Source organism: Tamandua tetradactyla, chromosome 6 (assembly GCF_023851605.1).
Source record: "Tamandua tetradactyla isolate mTamTet1 chromosome 6, mTamTet1.pri, whole genome shotgun sequence".
NCBI lineage: Eukaryota > Metazoa > Chordata > Mammalia > Pilosa > Myrmecophagidae > Tamandua > Tamandua tetradactyla.
In genome coordinates, this window is record NC_135332.1 from 21,513,445 (window position 1) to 21,536,153 (window position 22,709).

Here is a 22,709-nt window from a genome sequence, read left to right on the forward strand (position 1 = left end):
ATGCCTAGTATGCCACTTCTCAGGTACTACAAGCTCCAATTTTGGATTCACTCTTTGGTTTTCCAAATTTATGGAAAATAAACCTCCCACATCATCCTCAGCCCACACACATACAGCTTATGGGAACCGCGCAGGACTCCCAACGAATTCTGTTTAGGGACTTACTTCATGCTAGACTGCTAGTAGTGGCTTGGTCAATTAGACTTTGATTTGCATTTTTAAAACTCCCCAAAACCCTCTAACATCAAAGGACTGCATCGCTAGTGGTCACTTCTGACACAGCAGTCGGAAATTTTTGTAACGCTCAGAAAGCAGTACTAACTAGGGCTAACTACCTAATCCCTTCGGCCTTTTCTCGAGGAGTGAAGAAACGAAGCCGGCCTCTATAGAGATGTCTGTGCTTACCCTTCGATCTGATAAGCACGCCCCCTCCCCTTCAGTGCTACTCTCAAAATAACACTTTAATTTGGGGCGGAGGGGTTAGGGGCGTGGAATTGGAAGACCGACACCCGCCTGAGGGGGGAAACGAGAAAGAGCGGCTCTCGGGACGCCCGTGCCCCGCCCACACCAAACTGGCCCCGCCTACACCAAACTGGCTCCGCCCCCCGTGCCTTCCTCTTCTGAAACTTCGCGGGCGCGCCTTGCACAGGCGCAGAGCTGCGCGAGCCTCAGTCGCGCAAGCGTAGTGGCGGTGGGATGGCGGAGTTGGTTCCATTTGCTGTTCCCTCCCGGGGTGACCAAACCTTATTGGTGTGGGAGCTGAGCTCTGGGCCCACGGCCGAGGCCTTGCATGTGAGCCGGGGCCAGGGCGGAGGGAGGGTAGAAGAAAGCCGCCCACCCGGTGGCTGAGAGTTCCGGAGTCCTCCCTTTGCACTTCTGAATTACCTCCATTTCCTCACCCGCCTTGGGGTTTCCGCTAATTTCAGGCCACATTGAATGCAGGGCAGCTCGGGAGGGTACCCCAACAGTCAGCTAGCCCAGCATATTTTCCAGAGACATTAAAAAAACTCATCAGTCAGCATTTGCTCCTTTCTAGTGCTTGCCAGATCTTAGGATCTAAGAGGAAAACGTGTTCATAAAATGTCAGGTGTTTTGAGTTGCCCTTTCTTCGTGGAGAATGGCTTGGGGAATATGAAGAATATGGAGTATGCAGTTTTGTTTTCTAGGTGTGACATTTCATACATTTACTTGCCGTGTTTCCGCCTCCTTCACCCGCCCCGCCCCCGGTCCCTTCACTCCCCCCCCCTCGGCCTCCCCCCCCCCCCGCCGCCCCCCAGGATTCTCTGTTTACAGTGTTCTCCCAGTTTGGCCTTCTGTATTCAATCCGTGTCTTCCCAAACGCTGCGGTGGCGGGTCCTGGTTACTATGCCATCGTCAAGTTTTATTCAGCAAAGGATGCTCAAAGAGCCCAGGAGGCATGCGACCGGAAGCTGCTTTTTCAGAAATCTCTGGTGAAGGTGGGTCTGAATATGGAATTCATAGCCCCACGGGAATGAAGTGCTGAATTCAATAATAGACTAGCATTTGAATGGCACTTTGGCTTACAGAATGCTTTCAGATGGATTGCCATACTGATCCTCTACACTCCTATTTCTTTTAGATGAAGGAATTCAGTTTTGTTAAATGACCTGTTTAAGGTTCATGACCATAATTGTTGAAGTTAGAGGTCAGACAGAAACTTACTGATGCTAAATCCTGTCATTCTCTACTGCCCCTAAAGTTGAGAAATCTTCAAAAGAATAGTCTTGCTTATGTTTACTTTTATGTGGGTTTAAAATGTTTGACCGTGACAATCTCTTGTAGGTTGTGTAGCATGAGTAATGCTTTGTCGTCATCATTATCCTTACTATCAAATGTCTATTTGGAACTCCCTTCAGTTTCCAGAAGATAGGCAAAACATACTGTAATGCATTGTAGAAACCATAGTGCAGATTGACATTCTAACCAATTTTACTTTCCCAGAGCCTCCAAACTATATCTTATGTGCCTCAATGTCCCAATTTCCTTTTTAATGAAGATTTCAATTTCTCTAAATGAGTGGAGCCTAGACTTCCCAAATCTTTTGCTTTTTAATGAATTGTATGTCTTCATAAGCCTTTTTGGATTGGTTGCTCCATCCTTCCTACTGATCTTGCTGTCTATTCTTGTCCATGTTCCTTTCTTCATTGATTTAACCTTGATCTGATTTGAGACCTCTCCTCAGTAGTGACTCCAGGTATAATATTTCCACTTCTATATTGAAATGATTTATCTCTCAGATCTTTAATTTGCAAACTATGATCTGCCAGTTTATAATCTGTGACCATCTCATGTAGCCACTTAGATATTACAGATGCTACTGGCAAGATTATGAAAAAGTTACTTGGTATCAGTTTGTATATAATGAGATTTTAGTGCTCTTTGGACATTAAAACCACTTGAGAAACTTTTGGGTTTTAGGTTTTCACAACATAAAGCCCATCACTGGTCGAGTTCTAAGGAAATGTCCTACAAGTCAAAACATAGATCAGAGGAAAGGGCTTGTATATTAAATTTGATTTATTTGTTGATTAATTTTATACAAATCTTTGGATTACATTCCCCAAATTGTCATGTAGTTTAAATTACTCTTTTATACTTTAGAAAATCTACATAGTTCCTGCCTTTATTTTTTTTTCTTCCTTTTATAACTACAGTAAAGAGAATAACATTTTAAAGTAAAATAAAGGGAAAACCTAAGGGACCTGAGGGGTTTTGTCAGCAGCTTGGAGAAGAATGGTTATCAGTCAGAGCTGTGGGGAGGTTAGCCACAGTCACAGCTGTGTACTGCTTAGGGACTTATCCCTTTTGAAGCTCTCTGGCGGTCTAGAAAAGCCTCATATGACTCACTGTACAGGCCAGCCTCTGCTGCTGCACTCCACATTCAAAAATTTGTCCTCATTTCTCCTTTCTGGCAGGCAGGTTTGGGGGAGGGGAAGTAATTTTGGTTTTTAATTTACTCATTCTTTCATTCATTCAGTCAACAGACCATCAGTTCCCTAGTATATGCCGAGAACTGTCCTTGGTTTTGAAAGTGAGAAAGGAATAAGATGTGGTACCCTCTGGGCTTTTATAACTAGTGATAGAAGAAGATGCATATACAAATAAAAAATAATGCTTTGATTTTGTTTGTATTGTTTGAAGTTTTACAGTAAATATATTCACATACTATACTTCTATTCAAAAATGAAATATTTAAGAAAGAATTAATGATGTAAGAAATCCACAGTAATGTGTAAATTATTTAGAGAATTAACACTGGAGATATTTACATTCTCATGAGCTTGTTAATACAATGAACTTCTGATTGCCTTAATTTCTAGGAATAGTTATAGAGCTATGTGTATTACCCCTTCTAATGGGATTAGTAACTAGGGGAGAGGGATGCTGCAGGCTGAGGTCCCACCTTGGTCGTGGGTCCATCTTATCTCTGCTTTTCAGGTCATATTCTCAGGCAAGAGCTACTGGATAGGAAGACAGAATCAATGTACTTTTTTTTTTTGTGTGTGAATTTTTTTTTTTATTAATTAAAAAAAGAATTAACAAAACAATTAGAAATCATTCCAATCTACATGTACAATCAGTAATTCTTAATAACATCACATAGTTGCATATTCATCATTTCTTAGTACATTTGCATCGATTTAGAAAAAGAAATAAAAAGACAACAGAATAAGAATTAAAACAATAATAGAAAGAGAAAAAAAAAACAAAAACCTATACCTCACATGCAGCTTCATTCAGTGTTTTAACATAATTGCATTACAATTGGGTAGTATTGTGCTGTCCATTTCTGAGTTTTTATATCCAGTCCCGTTGTACAGTCTGTATCCCTTCAGCTCCAATTATCCCTTCTCTCTTTTTTTTTTTTTAATTAACGGAAAAAAAGAAATTAACCCAACATTTAGAGATCATACCATTCTACATATGCATTCATTAATTCTTAACATCATCACATAGATGCATGATCATCATTTCTTAGTACATATGCATTGGTTTAGAAGAACTAGCAACATAACCGAAAAAGATACAGAATGTTAATATAGAGAAAAAAATAAAAGTAATAATAGTAAAATCAAAACAAAACAAAACAAAACAAAACAAAAACCTATAGCTCAGATGCAGCTTCATTCAGTGTTTTAACATGATTACTTTACAATTAGGTATTATTGTGCTGTCCATTTTTGAGTTTTTGTATCTAGTCCTGTTACACCGTCTGTATCCCTTCAACTCCAATTGGCCATTATCTTACCCTGTTTCTACCTCCTGCTGGACTCTGTTATCAAGGACATATTCCAAATTTATTCTCGAATGTCTGTTCACATCAGTGGGACCATACAGTATTTGTCCTTTAGTTTTTGGCTAGACTCACTCAGCATAATGTTCTCTAGGTCCATCCATGTTATTACATGCTTCATAAGTTTATCCTGTCTTAAAGCTGCATAGTATTCCATCGTATGTATATACCACAGTTTGTTTAGCCACTCTTCTGTTGATGGAGATTTCGGCTGTTTCCATCTCTTTGCAATTGTAAATAACGCTGCTATAAACATTGGTGTGCAAATGTCCGTTTGTGTCTTTGCCCTTAAGTCCTTTGAGTATATTCCCAGCAATGGTATTGCTGGGTCGTATGGCAATTCTATATTCAGCTTTTTGAGGAACCGCCAAACTGCCTTCCACAGTGGTTGCACCATTTGACATTCCCACCAACAGTGGAAAAGTGTGCCTCTTTCTCTGCATCCTCTCCAGCACTTGTCATTTTCTGTTTTGTTGATAATGGCCATTCTGGTGGGTGTGAGATGATATCTCATTGTGGTTTTGATTTGCATTTCTCTAATGGCCAGGGACATTGAGCATCTCTTCATGTGCCTTTTGGCCATTTGTATTTCCTCTTCTGATAGGTGTCTGTTCAAGTCTTTTTCCCATTTTGTAATTGGGTTGGCTGTCTTTTTGTTGTTGAGATGAACAATCTCTTTATAAATTCTGGATACTAGACCTTTATCTGATATATCATTTCCAAATATTGTCTCCCATTGTGAAGGCTATCTTTCTACTTTCTTGATGAAGTTCTTTGATGCACAAAAGTGTTTAATTTTGAGGAGTTCCCATTTATTTATTTCCTTCTTCAGTGCTCTTGCTTTAGGTTTAAGGTCCATAAAACCGCCTCCAGTTGTAAGATCCATAAGATATCTCCCAACATTTTCCTCTAACTGTTTTATGGTCTTAGACCTAATGTTTAGATCTTTGATCCATTTTGAGTTAACTTTTGTATAGGGTGTGAGATATGGGTCTTCTTTCATTCTTTTGCATATGGATATCCAGTTCTCTAGGCACCATTTATTGAAGAGACTGCTCTGTCCCAGGTGAGTTGGCTTGACTGCCTTATCAAAGATCAAATGTCCATAGATGAGAGGGTCTATATTTGAGCACTCTATTCGATTCCATTGGTCGATATATCTATCTTTATGCCAATACCATGCTGTTTTGACCACTGTGGCTTCATAATATGCCTTAAAGTCAGGCAGCGCAAGACCTCCAGCTTCGTTTTTTTTCCTCAAGATGTTTTTAGCAATTCGGGGCACCCTGCCCTTCCAGATAAATTTGCTTATTGGTTTTTCTATTTCTGAAAAATAAGTTGTTGGGATTTTGATTGGTATTGGGTTGAATCTGTAAATCAATTTAGGTAGGATTGACATCTTAACTATATTTAGTCTTCCAATCCATGAACACGGTATGCCCTTCCATCTATTTAGGTCTTCTGTGATTTCTTTTAGCAGTTTTTTGTAGTTTTCTTTATATAGGTTTTTTGTCTCTTTAGTTAAATTTATTCCTAGGTATTTTATTCTTTTAGTTGCAATTGTAAATGGGGTTCGTTTCTTGATTTCCCCCTCAGCTTGTTCATTACTAGTGTATAGAAATGCTACAGATTTTTGAATGTTGATCTTGTAACCTGCTACTTTGCTGTACTCATTTATTAGCTGTAGTAGTTTTGTTGTGGATTTTTCCGGGTTTTCGATGTATGGTATCATATCGTCTGCAAACAGTGATAGTTTTACTTCTTCCTTTCCAATTTTGATGCCTTGTATTTATTTTTCTTGTCTAATTGCTCTCGCTAGAACCTCCAACACAATGTTGAATAATGCTGGTGATAATGGACATCCTTGTCTTGTTCCTGATCTTAGGGGGAAAGTTTTCAATTTTTCCCCATTGAGGATGATATTAGCTGTGGGTTTTTCATATATTCCCTCTATCATTTTAAGGAAGTTCCCTTGTATTCCTATCTTTTGAAGTGTTTTCAACAGGAAAGGATGTTGAATCTTGTCGAATGCCTTCTCTGCATCAACTGAGATGATCATGTGATTTTTCTGCTTTGATTTGTTGATATGGTGTATTACATTAATTGATTTTCTTATGTTGAACCATCCTTGCATACCTGGGATGAATCCTACTTGGTCATGATGTATAATTCTTTTAATGTGTTGTTGGATACGATTTGCTAGAATTTTATTGAGGATTTTTGCATCTGTATTCATTAGAGAGATTGGTCTGTAGTTTTCTTTTTTTGTAATATCTTTGCCTGGTTTTGGTATGAGGGTGATGTTGGCTTCATAGAATGAATTAGGCAGTTTTCCCTCCACTTCGATTTTTTTGAAGAGTTTGAGGAGAATTGGTACTAATTCTTTCTGGAACGTTTGGTAGAATTCACATGTGAAGCCATCTGGTCCTGGACTTTTCTTTTTAGGAAGCTTTTGAATGACTAATTCAATTTCTTTACTTGTGATTGGTTTGTTGAGGTCATCTATGTCTTCTTGAGTCAAAGTTGGTTGTTCATGTCTTTCCAGGAACCCGTCCATTTCATCTAAATTGTTGTATTTATGAGCATAAAGTTGTTCATAGTATCCTGTTATTACCTCCTTTATTTCTGTGAGGTCAGTAGTTATGTCTCCTCTTCCATTTCTGATCTTATTTATTTGCATCCTCTCTCTTCTTCTTTTTGTCAATCTTGATAGGGGCCCATCAATCTTATTGATCTTCTCATAGAACCAACTTCTGGTCTTATTGATTTTCTCTATTGTTTTCATGTTTTCAATTTCATTTATTTCTGCTCTGATCTTTGTTATTTCTTTCCTTTTGCTTGCTTTGGGATTAGTTTGCTGTTCTTTCTCCAGTTCTTCCAAGTGGACAGTTAATTCCTGCATTTTTGCCTTTTCTTCTTTTCCGATATAGGCATTTAGGGCAATAAATTTCCCTCTTAGCACTGCCTTTGCTGCATCCCATAAGTTTTGATATGTTGTGTTTTCATTTTCATTTGCCTCGAGGTATTTACTAATTTCTCTTGCAATTTCTTCTTTGACCCACTCGTTGTTTAAGAGTGTGTTGTTGAGCCTCCAGGTATTTGTGAATTTTCTGGCATTCCACCTATTATTGATTTCCAGCTTCATTCCTTTATGATCTGAGAAAGTGTTGTGTATGATTTCAATCTTTTTAAATTTGTTAAGACTTGTTTTGTGACCCAGCATATGGTCTATCTTTGAGAATGATCCATGAGCACTTGAGAAAAAGGTGTATCCTGCTGTTGTGGGATGTAATGTCCTATAAATGTCTGTTAAGTCTAGCTCCTTTATAGTAATATTCAGATTCTCTATTTCTTTATTGATCCTCTGTCTAGATGTTCTGTCCATTGATGAGAGTGGGGAATTGAAGTCTCCAACTATTATGGTATTTGTGTCTATTTCCCTTTTCAGTGTTTGCAGTGTATTCCTCACGTATTTTGGGGCATTCTGGTTCAGTGCATAAATATTTATGATTGTTATGTCTTCTTGTTTAATTGTTCCTTTTATTAGTATATAGTGTCCTTCTTTGTCTCTTTTAACTGTTTTACATTTGAAGTCTAACTTGTTGGATATTAGTATAGCCACTCCTGCTCTTTTCTGGTTGTTATTTGCATGAAATATCTTTTCCCAACCTTTCACTTTCAACCTATGTTTATCTTTGGGTCTAAGATGTGTTTCCTGTAGACAGCATATAGAAGGATCCTGTTTTTTAATCCATTCTGCCAATCCATGTCTTTTGATTGGGGAATTCAGTCCATTAACATTTAGTGTTATTACTGTTTGGATAATATTTTCCTCTGCCATTTTGCCTTTTGTATTATATATATCATATCTGACTTTCCTTCTTTCTACACTCTTCTCCATACCTCTCTTTTCTGTCTTTTCGTATCTGACTCTAGTGCTCCCTTTAGTATTTCTTGCAGAGCTGGTCTCTTGGTCACAAATTCTCTCAGTGACTTTTTGTCTGAGAGTGTTTTAATTTCTCCCTCATTTTTGAAGGACAATTTTGCTGGATATAGGAGTCTTGGTTGGCAGTTTTTCTCTTTTAGTAATTTAAATATATCATCCCACTGTCTTCTAGCCTCCATGGTTTCTGCTGAGAAATCTACACATAGTCTTATTGGGTTTCCCTTGTATGTGATGGATTGTTTTTCTCTTGCTGCTTTCAAGATCCTCTCTTTCTCTTTGACCTCTGACATTCTAACTAGTAAGTGTCTTGGAGAACGCCTATTTGGGTCTAATCTCTTTCGGGTGCGCTGCACTTCTTGGATCTGTAATTTTAGGTCTTTCATAAGAGTTGGGAAATTTTCAGTGAAAATTTCTTCCATTAGTTTTTCTCCTCCTTTTCCCTTCTCTTCTCCTTCTGGGACACCCACAACACGTATATTTGTGCGGTTCATATTGTCCTTGAGTTCCCTGATATCCTGTTCAAATTTTTCCATTCTTTTCCCGATAGTTTCTGTTTGTTTTTGGAATTCAGATGTTCCATCCTCCAAATCACTAATTCTATCTTCTGTCTCTTTGAATCTATCATTGTAGGTATCCATTGTTTTTTCTATCTTTTCTACTTTGTCCTTCACTTCCATAAGTTCTGTGATTTGTTTTTTCAGTTTTTCTATTTCTTCTTTTTGTTCAGCCCATGTCTTCTTCATGTCCTCCCTCAATTTATCGATTTCGTTTTTGAAGAGGTTTTCCATTTCTGTTCGTATGTTTAGCATTAGTTGTCTCAGCTCCTGTATCTCATTTGAACTATTGGTTTGTTCCTTTGACTGGGCCATATTTTCAATTATTTGAGCGTGATCCGTTATCTTCTGTTGGCGTCTGCGCATTTAGACAGATTTCCCTGGGTATGGGATCCAAAAGTTTGGAAGATTTTCCTGTGAAATCTCTGGGTTCTGTTTTTCTTATCCTGCCCAGTAGGTGGCGCTCATGGCACACGTTTGTCTGAGGGTCCCACCAGTAAAAGGTGCTATGGGACCTTAAACTTTGGAAAACTCTCGCCGTCTGGGGGGTTCGCTAGCCGAAGCGGCTTGAGCCGGCCCGGGGTCCGAACTCAGGGAGGGTTGCTGGTCGCCGCAGCCTGGGAAAGAGCCCGTCCGAATATCCTAGTCGACCCTGGGCGACAAGCGTGGTGGGAGGGCGCCAGCGGCAGCAGCCCGCCTGAGAGAGTGCACGTTCCCCGGGAGTCACGGGTTTGGAAGGGGCCTCCCCCACCCGTCACCGTTCTCCGCGGTCTGGGGATTTCCGATCCAATTCTCTCAGTTGGTCCGGGGGGCTGTGCGTGGTGTGGGCGCCAGCCGCCTTGGTTTCAGGGGACCGCCTCTCCAATTCTCCCAGCCGGCCCGGGAAGGGGGAAGGGAGTAACTCCGGCCGCTTGCCGCCCCACCCGGTGAGGCCCGCGCGCCTTGGCGATCTCACCCGAGCTGCTTCTCTCAGCCAGCCAGCCGTTCCAGGATGGGGTACGCTGTCTTTTTTATCTCTGTTGTGGCTTTGGGTGCTTTCTGTATCGTTTCTACTCCCCTAGTAGCTGTCCTGGAGAAGAAACTAAGATCCGCGCGCCTTACTAAGCCGCCATCTTCCAGGAAGTCCTCCCAATGTACTTTTAAAAAATTTTTATTTATTTATTTTTACAAACTTTTCTCCACTTCCCTCCCCTTGTAACCTTTAATCTGCTTTCTCTACAAATTTGCTATTTCTTCTCATCTCTTATAAGTGATAGCGTAGACTTTTTGTCCTTATCATGTTTATTTCACTGAATATAATGTTTTTGAGTTTCTTCCATGCTAACATATCTCATAACTTCATTCATTCTTATGACCGAATAATATTCCATTGTGTGTATGTACCCCCCCCCCCCTTTTTTTATCCATTCATTTGCTGATGGACACTTGGGTTCTTTACAGTTTGGGGCTCTTGTGAATAATGTTGCAGTAAACATTGGTGTTCAAGTATCTGTTCGCAGCCCTATTTTCACTTTCTTTAGGATATATCTAAAAGTAGGATTGCTGGGTCAAATGATAGGTTGGTATTTAACTTTTTGAGGAAATGCCATATGGCTCCCCATGCTGGAAAGTACCTGTGCTATTTTATATTCCCACCTCCAGTACACTAGAGTTCCAATTCCTCTCCAACACTTATTTTCTTTTGTTTTTTGTTCTTTTTAATAAGTGTCATCCTTGTAGGTATGAAGTAGTATCTCATTGTGGTTTTAATTTACATTTCCCTAATGGCTAATGATGTTGAACATCTTTTTATGTGCTTATTGACCATTTGTATATCCTCTTTGGAGAAATGTCTGTTCAAGTCCATTGCCCATTTACAAATTTATTTTTATTTTTATTTATTTATTTATTTTCTGTTTGAAGAAGCAGTTGAATTTCTCAGAGTAGTTCCTTACACTGATGGTGCTTGGCTTAGGCCTGGGCAGGGGATACCACCCAGACCCTCCCCATATTACCTGGTCTCTAGAGGGTGGGAAGAGAGACAAAAATGCTTAAGGCTGAGGCTACAGCTATGCCCTGGATACAATAACCAGGAAAAATCATGTTATTCAAGGAAACATAAATCCTTCTAATGTCTGTGATTCTTCACTCGTAAAAAAAAACAAATGAACAAAAAATAAATTCCAGAGCCTCAGCTCTGAGAACGATGGTCTGTCCACCGAGAGCTGTGGTTGCTACAGTCAGAGGTCCCTGATCAGCCCCGACCCAGGGCTTGGGTGGGTCCCACAGTCCTTGCTTGGTGCAGGTCCCAGTGATGTCCCAGGTAGGCGGCCAAGGTGATACATGGGAGATGAAGCCCTCAGTGAGGAGTAAGGAACAGAGTCTGCTTTTTGCTGGGGGCAGGACAGTAAAAGTCACCTTCCCTAAAGTAAGGGAAGAATATTGTTCTCTAGAAAAATCAGATTTTCCAAGAAGGGTGGTGCTAGTGCTGATTGGCACATCAGTTCAGGAGTGAGTGGGGAGGAGGAAAAAAGAGAGATGTTGGGGTGGGGGCTTCAGCTTTCCTTGGTGGCTGGTGGAGAGGTGCTCAGAGGTTGCTGAAGAGTTCATTTTTCTAGCTCCAATCCACATGCGGGACCCATTTGCTGCTACATTTCTGATGTGCTCTCTCTTTGGCCACCGCCAGGGAGATGTTGAAGTCTAGGATGGGGTCAGAGGAGGAGAAGGATGCTGTGGAATCCTGTTTCTTGGGGTTGTCTTGGGAATTCAGCTTCTCACTGGTATCACTGGACGCGGATCTTGCCAAGTTGGCCTTCGGCTCTTGGAAGCTTCCTTGGCCAATGTTGCCTATTTTTAAATTGGGTTGTCTTTTTGTTGTTGCTCAATTTGCTTGCTTTATTCACCCACAACCCTGTAACTTGCTTCTACAGGCTTACTCAGTTGCTTTCATTATCACTGTTCACCACTGGAGGTCAGGGAAGCCTTTGTGCTTATCAGAGACCCTTTAAATGATGCAGAAAAGTACTCTAGATTCATAATAATAATAAACAATATTTACTTAGGACTTATTAGGCACTCAAGTACTTACAATGTCCTATCCTGTTTAATCTGCACAATCCTCTGTGAATCGATACTGATAAATCTCAGATGTATCCAAATAAAGTCTCTGAGGCATACTGTGATATTTGCTGATCTGTTTCTGGTGTCCTTAGGTTCGTCTTGGTACCAGACATAAGGCTTTTCAACATCAGGCTCTTGCCCTAAATAGCTCCCGATGCCAAGAACTAGCAAATTACTACTTTGGTTTCAATGGATGGTCAAAAAGGATCGTCAAGGTAAACTTTGTAGATTTTATTTTATTTTTTAAACATTTTTTTATTGTGAGATATAACATATATACAAAAAAGCGATAAATTTCCAAGTATGTTTTTACAAGTATTTATAGAGCAGATTTTAAAGTTTGATATGGGTTACAGTTCCACAATTTTTTGTTTTTTCTTCTAGCTACTCCAAGACACTGGAGACCAAAAGAAATATCAATATAGTAATTCAGCAGTCATCCTCATTTGTTAAATCCTATCTTCTCTGTTATACTCTTCCTTCTCTTGTTTTTTCTTTCTATGAAAAAATAATATATATTCAAAAAATCCCAATAAATTTCAAAGTACATTGCAACAATTAGTTGAGGAACAGATGTCAGAGTTTGGTATGAGTTACAAGTCCACAATTTTAGGCTGTTACTTCTAGCTCCTCTAAGGTAATGGAGATTAAAAGGAATAGCAATATAATGATTCAGCAATCATACTTATTTGTTAAACCCTACCTTCTCTGTATAACTCCTTTGTAGATTTTCTTAAACTAACCAGACTCTCATTTCAGTACTCTGTAAAGTCAGACTTTAGGAAGTAGATTGAACTGGATTGGAGGAGGGGATGTGGGTGGTCTCCTAGTATCAAGAGGGTATTAAGTGGAAATATCTGAGCATTAGCCTGCCACCTATAATTAATCTGTAATTTAAGTGACTTGGATGATGGTGTCCATGTTTTTTTTCCAGTGTCTGAATTGTATATAATAAGAAATGGTTGCCTTTATGTAGTAATTCATTTGCAAATCTTAATTTTGAAGCTATAGGAGACCTCAACTATTAGCTGAGATTGCTGTTATTTGGTTTTTATTTCTAATAACAAAACATTTTGAAGTTTAAACTAAGATCCTTGGAAGGAACTTTAATTCAGAATCCTAATAGCTTCAGGATCTTTCTGATCTTGAAGAAAGAGAAAATGAAGATGTTGTGGCGCCACCTTAGAAGCAAAGCCTGAAGTTCTTCTGTGCTTTTGAAGTGGTGCTCCCAGCTTATGCATGCAGGAGTCCTGGAGTTGGCATGGCCCAGGAGCTTTTGGACCAGCAGGAGGAAGGTCTGTTTCCATTATGTGTTGGGAGTGGGGTGGAGGCAGGGAGAGGTGGTTGTGGAGCTCCTTTCTTTTTTTCCTTTCTTTCTAAAGTTCATCGTTTCAGATGTATTATTACTCCATTGGCTTACTAAACTACTAAAGCCCTGGGCAAAGATTTTGCCTGACAGTACAGTTTTTTACCCTTATCCTTAGGTAATACCTGACAGACCCTTTCATTAAAAGTTTAGGGCTGACCTGCCAAGAAGCTTAGGAGAAGGAGAGGAAGGTTTTCAAGCTTTTGGTTAAAAATTTGCTTTGTGCTAAAATAGTCCTTCATGTACAGATCTTGCAACCTTTAATTACCCCAACAATTCATCATCTAAAAACCAATATAAACTCATGAATAAGTGTTCAGTCCTTGCCTCCTTATGGAAGGGCTTAAAAAGAAACTGAGTCAAATATAGATAGCCTGAAAGGGTACTCCAATTGGTACAGCATTTTTTTTTCTAGAATGCATGGCATTCCAACAACGTAGGAGTTTAAGTCACAGGCAGGGCTGTTAGCAAGTGGAGTGCACTGGGTTCCGAGGGTGATGTCCATAGAGAGGCCAGATCATCTGTACTACCACCAAACATTTCTTCTTCTTCTTTTTTTTTTTCACATGGGCAGGCATGTGGGAATTGAACCCAGGTCCTCGGGCATGGGAGGCAAGCATTCTTGCCTGCTGAGCCATGGTGACCCACCCAAACAAACATTTCTTGATGTGTAATTCTAGCTGTTGATGCATGGGAGGGGAGAGCCTGTAACAGTGTAGCTTTAACTTGTCAATCTGAAATCTATGGATGATGTTAGGCCAAGTTCCTGGCCTGTTTCTCCCTTATGGTACTTCAGGGACTACTAGAACAGAGCAGAAAAAATATACTCTGCCAGGAAGTACCAACAACAACAACAGAGCCCTTCAAACATACCCTTACGCTGTGCTGCTCTTTTTTTTTTTTAACTTTTTTTATTAATTAAAAAAAATTAAAAAACAAAACATTTAGATATCATTACATTCTACATATACAATCAGTAATTCTTAATATCATCACATAGTTGCATATTCATCATTTTTAGTACATTTGCATCGATTTAGAAAAAGAAATAAAAAGACAACAGAAAAAGAAATAAAATGATAATAGAGAAAAAAAGACTATACATACCATACCCCTTACCCCTCGCTTTCATTTATCACTAGCATTTCAAACTGAATTTATTTTAACATTTGTTCCCCCTATTATTTATTTTTTATTCCATATGTTCTACTCTTCTGTTGATACAGTAGCTAAAAGGAACATCAGACATAAGGTTTTCACATTCGTAGAGTCTCATTGTGAAAGCTATATCATTGTTCAATCATCATTAAGAAACATGGCTACTGGAACACAGCACTACATTTTCAGGCAATACCCTCCAGCCTCTCCACTACATCTTGAACAACAAGGTAATATCTACTTAATGCGTAAGAATAACCTCCAGGATAACCTCTCAACTCTGTTTGGAATCTCTCAGCCATTGACACTTAGTCTCATTTCACTCTTCCCCCTTTTGGTCGAGGAGTTTCTCTCAATCCCTTGATGTTAATTCTCAGCTCATTCTAGGGTTTTTCTCAGTCCCTTGATACTGAGTCTCACTCATTACAGGATCTCTGTCCCACGTCGCCAGGAAGGTCTACACCCCTGGGAGTCATGTCCCATGCAGAGAGGGGGAGGGTGGTGAGACTGCTCGTCATGTTGGCTGGAGAGAGGGGCCACATCTGAGCAACAAAAGAGGCTCTCTTGGGGGTGACTCTTAGGCCTAAATTTTAAGTAGACTTGACCTATCCTTTGTGGGGTTGAGTTTCATGTGAACAAATCCCAAGCCTGGGGGCTCAGCCTATACCTTTGGTTGTTCACACTGCTTGTGAGAATATCAAGAATTCAACTTGGGGAAGTTGAATTTCTCCCCACTCTCACCATTCCCCGAAGGGGGCTTGCAAATACTTTTCCAGTCACTGATCAAATCATTCTGGGATTCATCGGGGGATCACTCTGGACAAACGAACAAAATCTCATGTCCTACCTGAGATTCCAAGTACTTACGACATTCAATCAAACTATCTACATGAGTTATATCAGGAAATGCTCTAGTCAAAATATAAATTTTGTAACAAACATTTTTTTGCTTTATTCTCAAACATAAGGTGACATTTTAAAGTATTAATTATCATCTATTTTCACCACCCTGCAATAATGACATTGCTTTGTTCTTCCTCATGCAAAAACGTTTTTAAAGTTTGTACATTGTACATTTCACTATTATTATACACTCTAGGCATTCCTAGATTATACCATCTCGATCTTTAACATCTATCTGTCTTTCTGATTTCATTTATGTCCCCAGCCCTCCTCCCTCCCTCCATCATTCTCACATGCAGCTTCATTCAGTGTTTTAACATAATTACATTACAGTTAGGTAGTATTGTGCTGTCCATTTCTGAGTTTTTGTATCCAGTTCTGTTGCACAGTCTGTATCCCTTCAGCTCCATTTACCCACTATCTTACCCTATTTCTATCTCCTGATGGTCTCTGTTACCAACGACATATTCCAAGTTTATTCTCTAATCTCGGTTCATATCAGTGAGACCATACAGTATTTGTCCTTTAGATTTTGGCTACTCTCACTCAGCATAATGTTCTCAAGGTCCATCCATGTTGTTACGTATTTCATAAGTTTATTCTGTCTTAGAGCTGCATAATATTCCATCATATGTATATACCACAGTTTGTTTAGGCACTCGTCTGTTGATGGACATTTTGGCTGTTTCCATCTCCTGGCAATTGTAAATAATGCTGCTATAAACATTGGTGTGCAAATGTCCGTTTGTGTCTTTGCCCTTAAGTCCTTTGAGTATATTCCCAGCAATGGTATTGCTGGGTCGTATGGCAATTCTATATTCAGCTTTTTGAGGAACCGCCAAACTGCCTTCCACAGTGGTTGCACCATTTGACATTCCCACCAACAGTGAATAAGTGTGCCTCTTTCTCCGCATCCTCTCCAGCACTTGTCATTTTCTGTTTTGTTGGTAATGGCCATTCTGGTGGGTGTGAGATGATATCTCATTGTGGTTTTGATTTGCATTTCTCTAATGGCCAGGGACATTGAGCATCTCTTCATGTGCCTTTTGGCCATTTGTATTTCCTCTTCTGAGAGGTGTCTGTTCAAGTCTTTTTCCCATTTTGTAATTGGATTGGCTGTCTTTTTGTTGTTGAGTTGAACAATCTCTTTATAAATTCTGGATACTAGACCTTTATCTGATATGTCGTTTCCAAATATTGTCTCCCATTGTGTAGGCTGTCTTTCTACTTTCTTGATGAAGTTCTTTGATGCACAAAAGTGTTTAATTTTGAGGAGCTCCCATTTCTTTCTTTCTTTCTTAAGTGCTCTTGCTTTGGGTGTAAGGTCCATAAAACCGCCTCCAATTGTAAGTTTCATAAGATATCTCCCTACATTTTCCTCTAACTGTTTTATGGTCTTAAGCCTAATGTTTAGATCTTTGATCCATTTTGAGTTAACTTTTGTATAGGGTGTGAGATACGGGTCCTCTTTCATTCTTTCGTATATGGTTATCCAGTTCTCTAGGCACCATTTATTGAAGAGACTGTTCTGTCCCAAATGAGTTGGCTTGACGGCCTTATCAAAGATCAAATGTCCATAGATGAGAGGGTCTATATCTGAGCACTCTATTCGATTCCATTGGTCAATATATCTATCTTTATGCCAGTACCATGTTGTTTTGACCACTGTGGCTTCATAATATGCCTTAAAGTCAGGCAGCGTGAGACCTCCAGCTTCGTTTTTTTCTCCTCAAGATACATTTAGCAATTTGGGGCACCCTGCCCTTCCAGATAAATTTGCTTATTGTTTTTTCTATTTCTGAAAAGTAAGTTGTTGGGATTTTGATTGGTATTGGGTTGAATCTGTAAATCAATTTAGGTAGAATTGACATCTTAACTATATTTAGTCTTCCAATCCATGAGCACAGTATGCCCTTCCATCTATTTAGGTCTTCTGTGATTTCTTTTAACAGTTTTTTGTAGTTTTCTTTGTATAGGTCTTTTGTCTCTTTAGTTAAATTTATTCCTAAGTATTTTATTCTTTCAGTTGTAATTGTAAATGGAATTCGTTTCTTGATTTCCCCCTCAGCTTGTTCATTGCTAGTGTATAGAAACACTACATATTTTTGAATGTTGATCTTGTAACCTGCCAGTTTGCTGTACTTGTTTATTAGCTCTAGTAGTTTTGTTGTGAATTTTTCAGGGTTTTCGACATATAGTATCATATCATCTGCAAACAGTGATGGTTTTACTTATTCCTTTCCAATTTTGATGCCTTGTATTTCTTTTTCTTGTCTAATTGCTCTGGCTAGAACCTCCAACATGATGTTGAATAACAGTGGTGATAATGGACATCCTTGTCTTGTTCCTGATCTTAGGGGAAAGTTTTCAATTTTTCCCCATTGGGGATGATATTAGCTGTGGGTCTTTAATATATTCCCTCTATCATTTTAAGGAGGTTCCCTTGTATTCCTATCCTTTGAAGTGTTTTCAACAGGAAAGGATGTTGAATCTTGTCAAATGCCTTCTCTGCATCAATTGAGATGATCATGTGATTTTTCTGCTTTGATTTGTTGATATGGTGTATTACATTAATTGATTTTATTATGTTGAACCATCCTTGCATACCGGGGATGAATCCTACTTGGTCATGATGTATAATTCTTTTAATGTGTTGCTGGATTCGATTTGCTAGAATTTTGTTGAGCATTTTTGCATCTATATTCATTAGAGGGATTGGTCTGTAGTTTTCTTTTTTTGTAATATCTTTGCCTGGTTTTGGTATGAGGGTGATGTTGGCTTCATAGAATGAATTAGGTAGCTTTCCCTCCACTTCAGTTTTTTTTTGAAGAGTTTGAGCAGGATTGGTACTAATTCTTTCTGGAATGTTTGGTAGAATTCACATGTGAAGCCGTCTGGTCCTGGACTTTTCTTTTTGGGAAGCTTTTGAATGACTGATTCAATTACTTTACTTGTGATTGGTTTGTTGAGGTCATCTATTTCTTCTTGAGTCAAAGTTGGTTGTTCATGCCTTTCTAGGAACTGTCCATTTCATCTACATTGTTGTATTTATTAGCATAAAGTTGTTCATAGTATCCTGTTATTACCTCCTTTATTTCTGTGAGGTCAGTGGTTATGCCTCCTCTGCCATTTCTGATCTTATTTATTTGCATCCTCTCTCTTCTTCTTTTTGACAATCTTGCTAAGGGCCCATCAATCTTATTGATTTTCTCATAGAACCAACTTCTGGTCTTATTGATTTTCTCTATTGTTTTCATGTTCTCAATTTAATTTATTTCTGCTCTAATCTTTGTTATTTCTTTCCTTTTGCTTGCTTTGGGGTTAGTTTGCTGTTCTTTCTCCAGTTCTTCCAAGCAGACAGTTAATTCCTGCATTTTTGCCTTTTCTTCTTTTCTGATATAGGCATTTAGGGCAATAAATTTCCCTCTTAGCACTGCCTTTGCTGCGTCCCATAAGTTTTGATATGTTGTGTTTTCGTTTTCATTCGCCTCGAGGTATTTACTAATTTCTCTTGCAATTTCTTCTTTGACCTACTCGTTGTTTAAGAGTGTGTTGTTGAGCCGCCACGTTTTGTGAATTTTCTGGCGCTCGGCCTATTATTGATTTCCAACTTCATTCCTTTATGATCCGAGAAAGTGTTGTGTATGATTTCAATCTTTTTAAATTTGTTAAGACTTGTTTTGTGACCCAGCATATGGTCTATCTTTGAGAATGACCCATGAGCACTTGAGAAAAAGGTGTATCCTGCTGTTGTGGGATGTAATGTCCTATAAATGTCTGTTAAGTCTAGCTCATTTATTGTAATATTCAGATTCTCTATTTCTTTATTGATCCTCTGTCGAGATGTTCTGTCCATTGATGAGAGTGGTGAATTAAAGTCTCCAACTATTATGGTATATGAGTCTATTTCCCTTTTCAGTGTTTGCAGTGTACTCCTCACGTATTTTGGGGCATTCTGGTTCGGTGCGTAAATATTTATGATTGTTATGTCTTCTTGTTTAATTGTTCCATTTATTAGTATATAGTGTCCTTCTTTGTCTCTTTTAACTGTTTTACATTTGAAGTCTAATTTGTTGGATATTAGTATAGCCACTCCTGCTCTTTTCTGGTTGTTATTTGCATGAAATATCTTTTCCCAACCTTTCACTTTCAACCTATGTTTATCTTTGGGTCTAAGATGTGTTTCCTGTAGACAGCATATAGAAGGATCCTGTTTTTTAATCCATTCTGCCAATCTATGTCTTTTGATTGGGGAATTCAGTCCATTGACATTTAGTGTTATTACTGTTTGGATAATATTTTCCTCTAACATTTTGCCTTTTGTATTATATATATCATATCTGATTTTCCTTCTTTCTACACTCTTCTCCATACCTCTCTCTTCTGTCTTTTCGTATCTGACTCTAGTGCTCCCTTTAGTATTTCTTGCAGAGCTGGTCTCTTGGTCACAAATTCTCTCAGTGACTTTTTGTCTGAGAGTGTTTTAATTTCTCCCTCATTTTTGAAGGACAATTTTGCTGGATATAGGAGTCTTGGTTGGCAGTTTTTCTCTTTTAGTAATTTAAATATGTCATCCCACTGTCTTCTAGCTTCCATGGTTTCTGCTGAGAAATCTACACATAGTCTTATTGGGTTTCCCTTGTATGTGATGGATTGTTTTTCTCTTGCTGCTTTCAAGATCCTCTCTTTCTCTTTGACCTCTGACATTCTAACTAGTAAGTGTCTTGGAGAACGCCTATTTGGGTCTAATCTCCTTCGGGTGCGCTGCACTTCTTGGATCTGTAATTTTAGGTCTTTCATAAGAGTTGGGAAATTTTCAGTGATAATTTCTTCCATTAGTTTTTCTCCTCCTTTTCCCTTCTCTTCTCCTTCTGGGACACCCACAACACGTATATTTGTGTGGTTCATATTGTCCTTGAGTTCCCTGATACCCTGTTCAAATTTTTCCATTCTTTTCCCTATAGTTTCTGTTTCTGTTTGGAATTCAGATGTTCCATCCTCCAAATCACTAATTCTATCTTCTGTCTGTTTAAATCTATCATTGTAGGTATCCATTGCCTTTTCCATCTTTTCTACTTTATCCTTCACTTCCATAAGTTCTGTGATTTGTTTTTTCAGTTTTTCTATTTCTTCTTTTTGTTCAGCCCATGTCTTCTTCATGTCCTCCCTCAATTTATTGATTTCGTTTTTGAAGAGGTTTTCCATTTCTGTTCGTATATTCAGCATTAGTTGTCTCAGGTCCTGTATCTCATTTGAACTATTGGTTTGTTCCTTTGACTCGGCCATATTTTCAATCTTCTGAGCATGGTCCGTTATCTTCTGCTGGTGTCTGGGCATTTAGTCAGATTTCCCTGGGTGTTGGACCCAACAGGTTGGAAGGTTTTTCTGTGAAATCTCTGGGTTCTGTTTTTCTTATCCTGCCCAGTAGGTGGCGCTCGTGGCACACGTTTGTCTCACGTGTTTGGAAGGGATCCCCCCGGTCACTGTTCTCCACGGCTGGGGATTTCTGATCCAATTCTCTCAGTTGGACCGGGGGGCCGCGCATGGTGGGGGCGCCAGGCGCTGCGGCTTGAGGGGACCCAGTGGCTCTTTTATTAATGCCCCTATTGGTGTTTGGTTGGACCCAGTCCCTGCCACTGTCGGAAATTCCCTCCTCTCCCTGGAGGGGTGCCGGTCGCCAGCCGCCGCGGCCCGGGGAAGTCGCCACTGGACCAGGAAGCCGCCTGTGGGGAGGTGCACCAGTCGCCGGCCACCGTGGCTTGGGTAGCCCTCTGATCCGAGACTCGTAGCTGGTCCAGGAAGCCGCCCGCAAAAGAGAGGCGCCAGCCGCTGCGGCTTGGGAAACTTGCCTCTCCGAGACTCTCAGCCGGCCCAGGAAGGAGGGAGGGAGGAGCTCCGGCTGCCAGCTGCCGCGGCTCGGGGAAGCGCGCGCCGCTCGGGGATCTCACCGCAGCAGAGTCTTGCAGTCAGTCTAGCCAGTCCAGACTGGGGTACACTGTGTGTCCATTCCCTGCCGTGGCCCCGGGAGCTGTTCTGCACTGTTTCTGTTCACCTAGTAGTTGCTCTGGAGGAGGAACTAAGATGCGCACACCTTACTAAGCCGCCATCCTGGCCCCCCACTCCATCCATTTTGAACTTAACCTTTTAAACTTGCATTTAAATTAGAGAGCTTTGAATGCATGGTAAGTAGAGAGTCTGCTGTGAGTTTACCCTTTTAAGACCCACCTCTTGGACTACCAAATCATTTCATGAATTTGTTAAAAGTACATTACACTCATATTTGTGAGAACATTATTTGTAAACTTATAAAAAACTTGAAACACTATTTGCCTATTTTAATTTAGAAAATTCAAGGTAAATAACTTTCCATCAAATAGATTGTATCTTTAGGTGTAATTCATAGTGGAGCAAGAATGTATGAAAATTTCAGCTATAAAGAGTCTGCAAATATTCCTATTGAAGAGAAAGCCTCTTCCCTCAGCTATATATTTGGGATCAACTTTCACCAACTCCTCTGATCAAAACTCAAGGAAGAAAGAAACTCTGCTTTCAAAACTTTATTCTGTTTTGAATAACCCAAATATCTGTCTTTTCATGTCTTCCTTTTGGAGACAAAAGGACATTTCCTGATAGCCTAATCATCAGTGCATGAAATCCCGAAGTCTGGCTTTATTCAGAACTACATTAATTTACCAATGTCCACTACTAAACTGGAGCAAAATACACTTTACACCCCCACCAACTGTTTTCCTTCTTAGAAGTTCCTTTAGCTCAGTACCTCCCCAGATTCTTACCATCTCTTCCCACTTTAACACCTGCCCTAATCAATCCCTGATTCTGTCTGAACCCTCTTCAGATGCCACCACCCTTATCTTTCTGAGCCTTGAGGTCCTCCAAACACTGACCAACGTAGGTATTAATAGTTGAAATTGGAATTTTGAAAAGGATGTCAGGATAATTGGTGGAAATATTGCCTGTGGACAGAACCTAATCAATGATTGGTGTATTTATTTATTTATTTATTTTTGCATTCTTTTAAAGAAAAGGATCTAAATAGCTAGCTAAAATGGCTGTGTGTTAGATGGGTTTGTATTTATATATTTTTAAAAACTAGAAAGTGTAATTAAAACAATTTTTCTCTTTAACTGTCAAAGTTTAACTGTCAAATCAGAAGATTTTTTCCAGAGGCTATGATACCAAGAAGCAATGTTGCAGCAGCATGTCCTTCTCACACCTCCCCTGGGACAGTTTAACCAAGCCACATAAAAAGATCTGGGCTGCTACTGCCTTGATGCCAATGGCACTGCAGATGACATATAGTCCTATTCATGTCATAAATAATTTTAGGAAACTGTCAAAGTTTCTTGC

The 22,709-nt window shown here is 39.5% G+C and overlaps 1 protein-coding gene across 1 annotated transcript in view; it reads left to right on the top strand.

The window, feature by feature from the left end:
- The first annotated feature begins 696 nt into the window (after positions 1 to 696).
- Positions 697 to 22,709, top strand: part of RDM1 (RAD52 motif containing 1) — a 144,453-nt gene continuing 122,440 nt past the window's right edge. Inside the window, 4 exon segments of the mRNA XM_077164063.1 lie at positions 697 to 792; positions 1,278 to 1,457; positions 12,007 to 12,129; positions 13,041 to 13,209. Of these exon segments, the coding sequence (XP_077020178.1) occupies positions 697 to 792; positions 1,278 to 1,457; positions 12,007 to 12,129; positions 13,041 to 13,209 (568 nt within the window).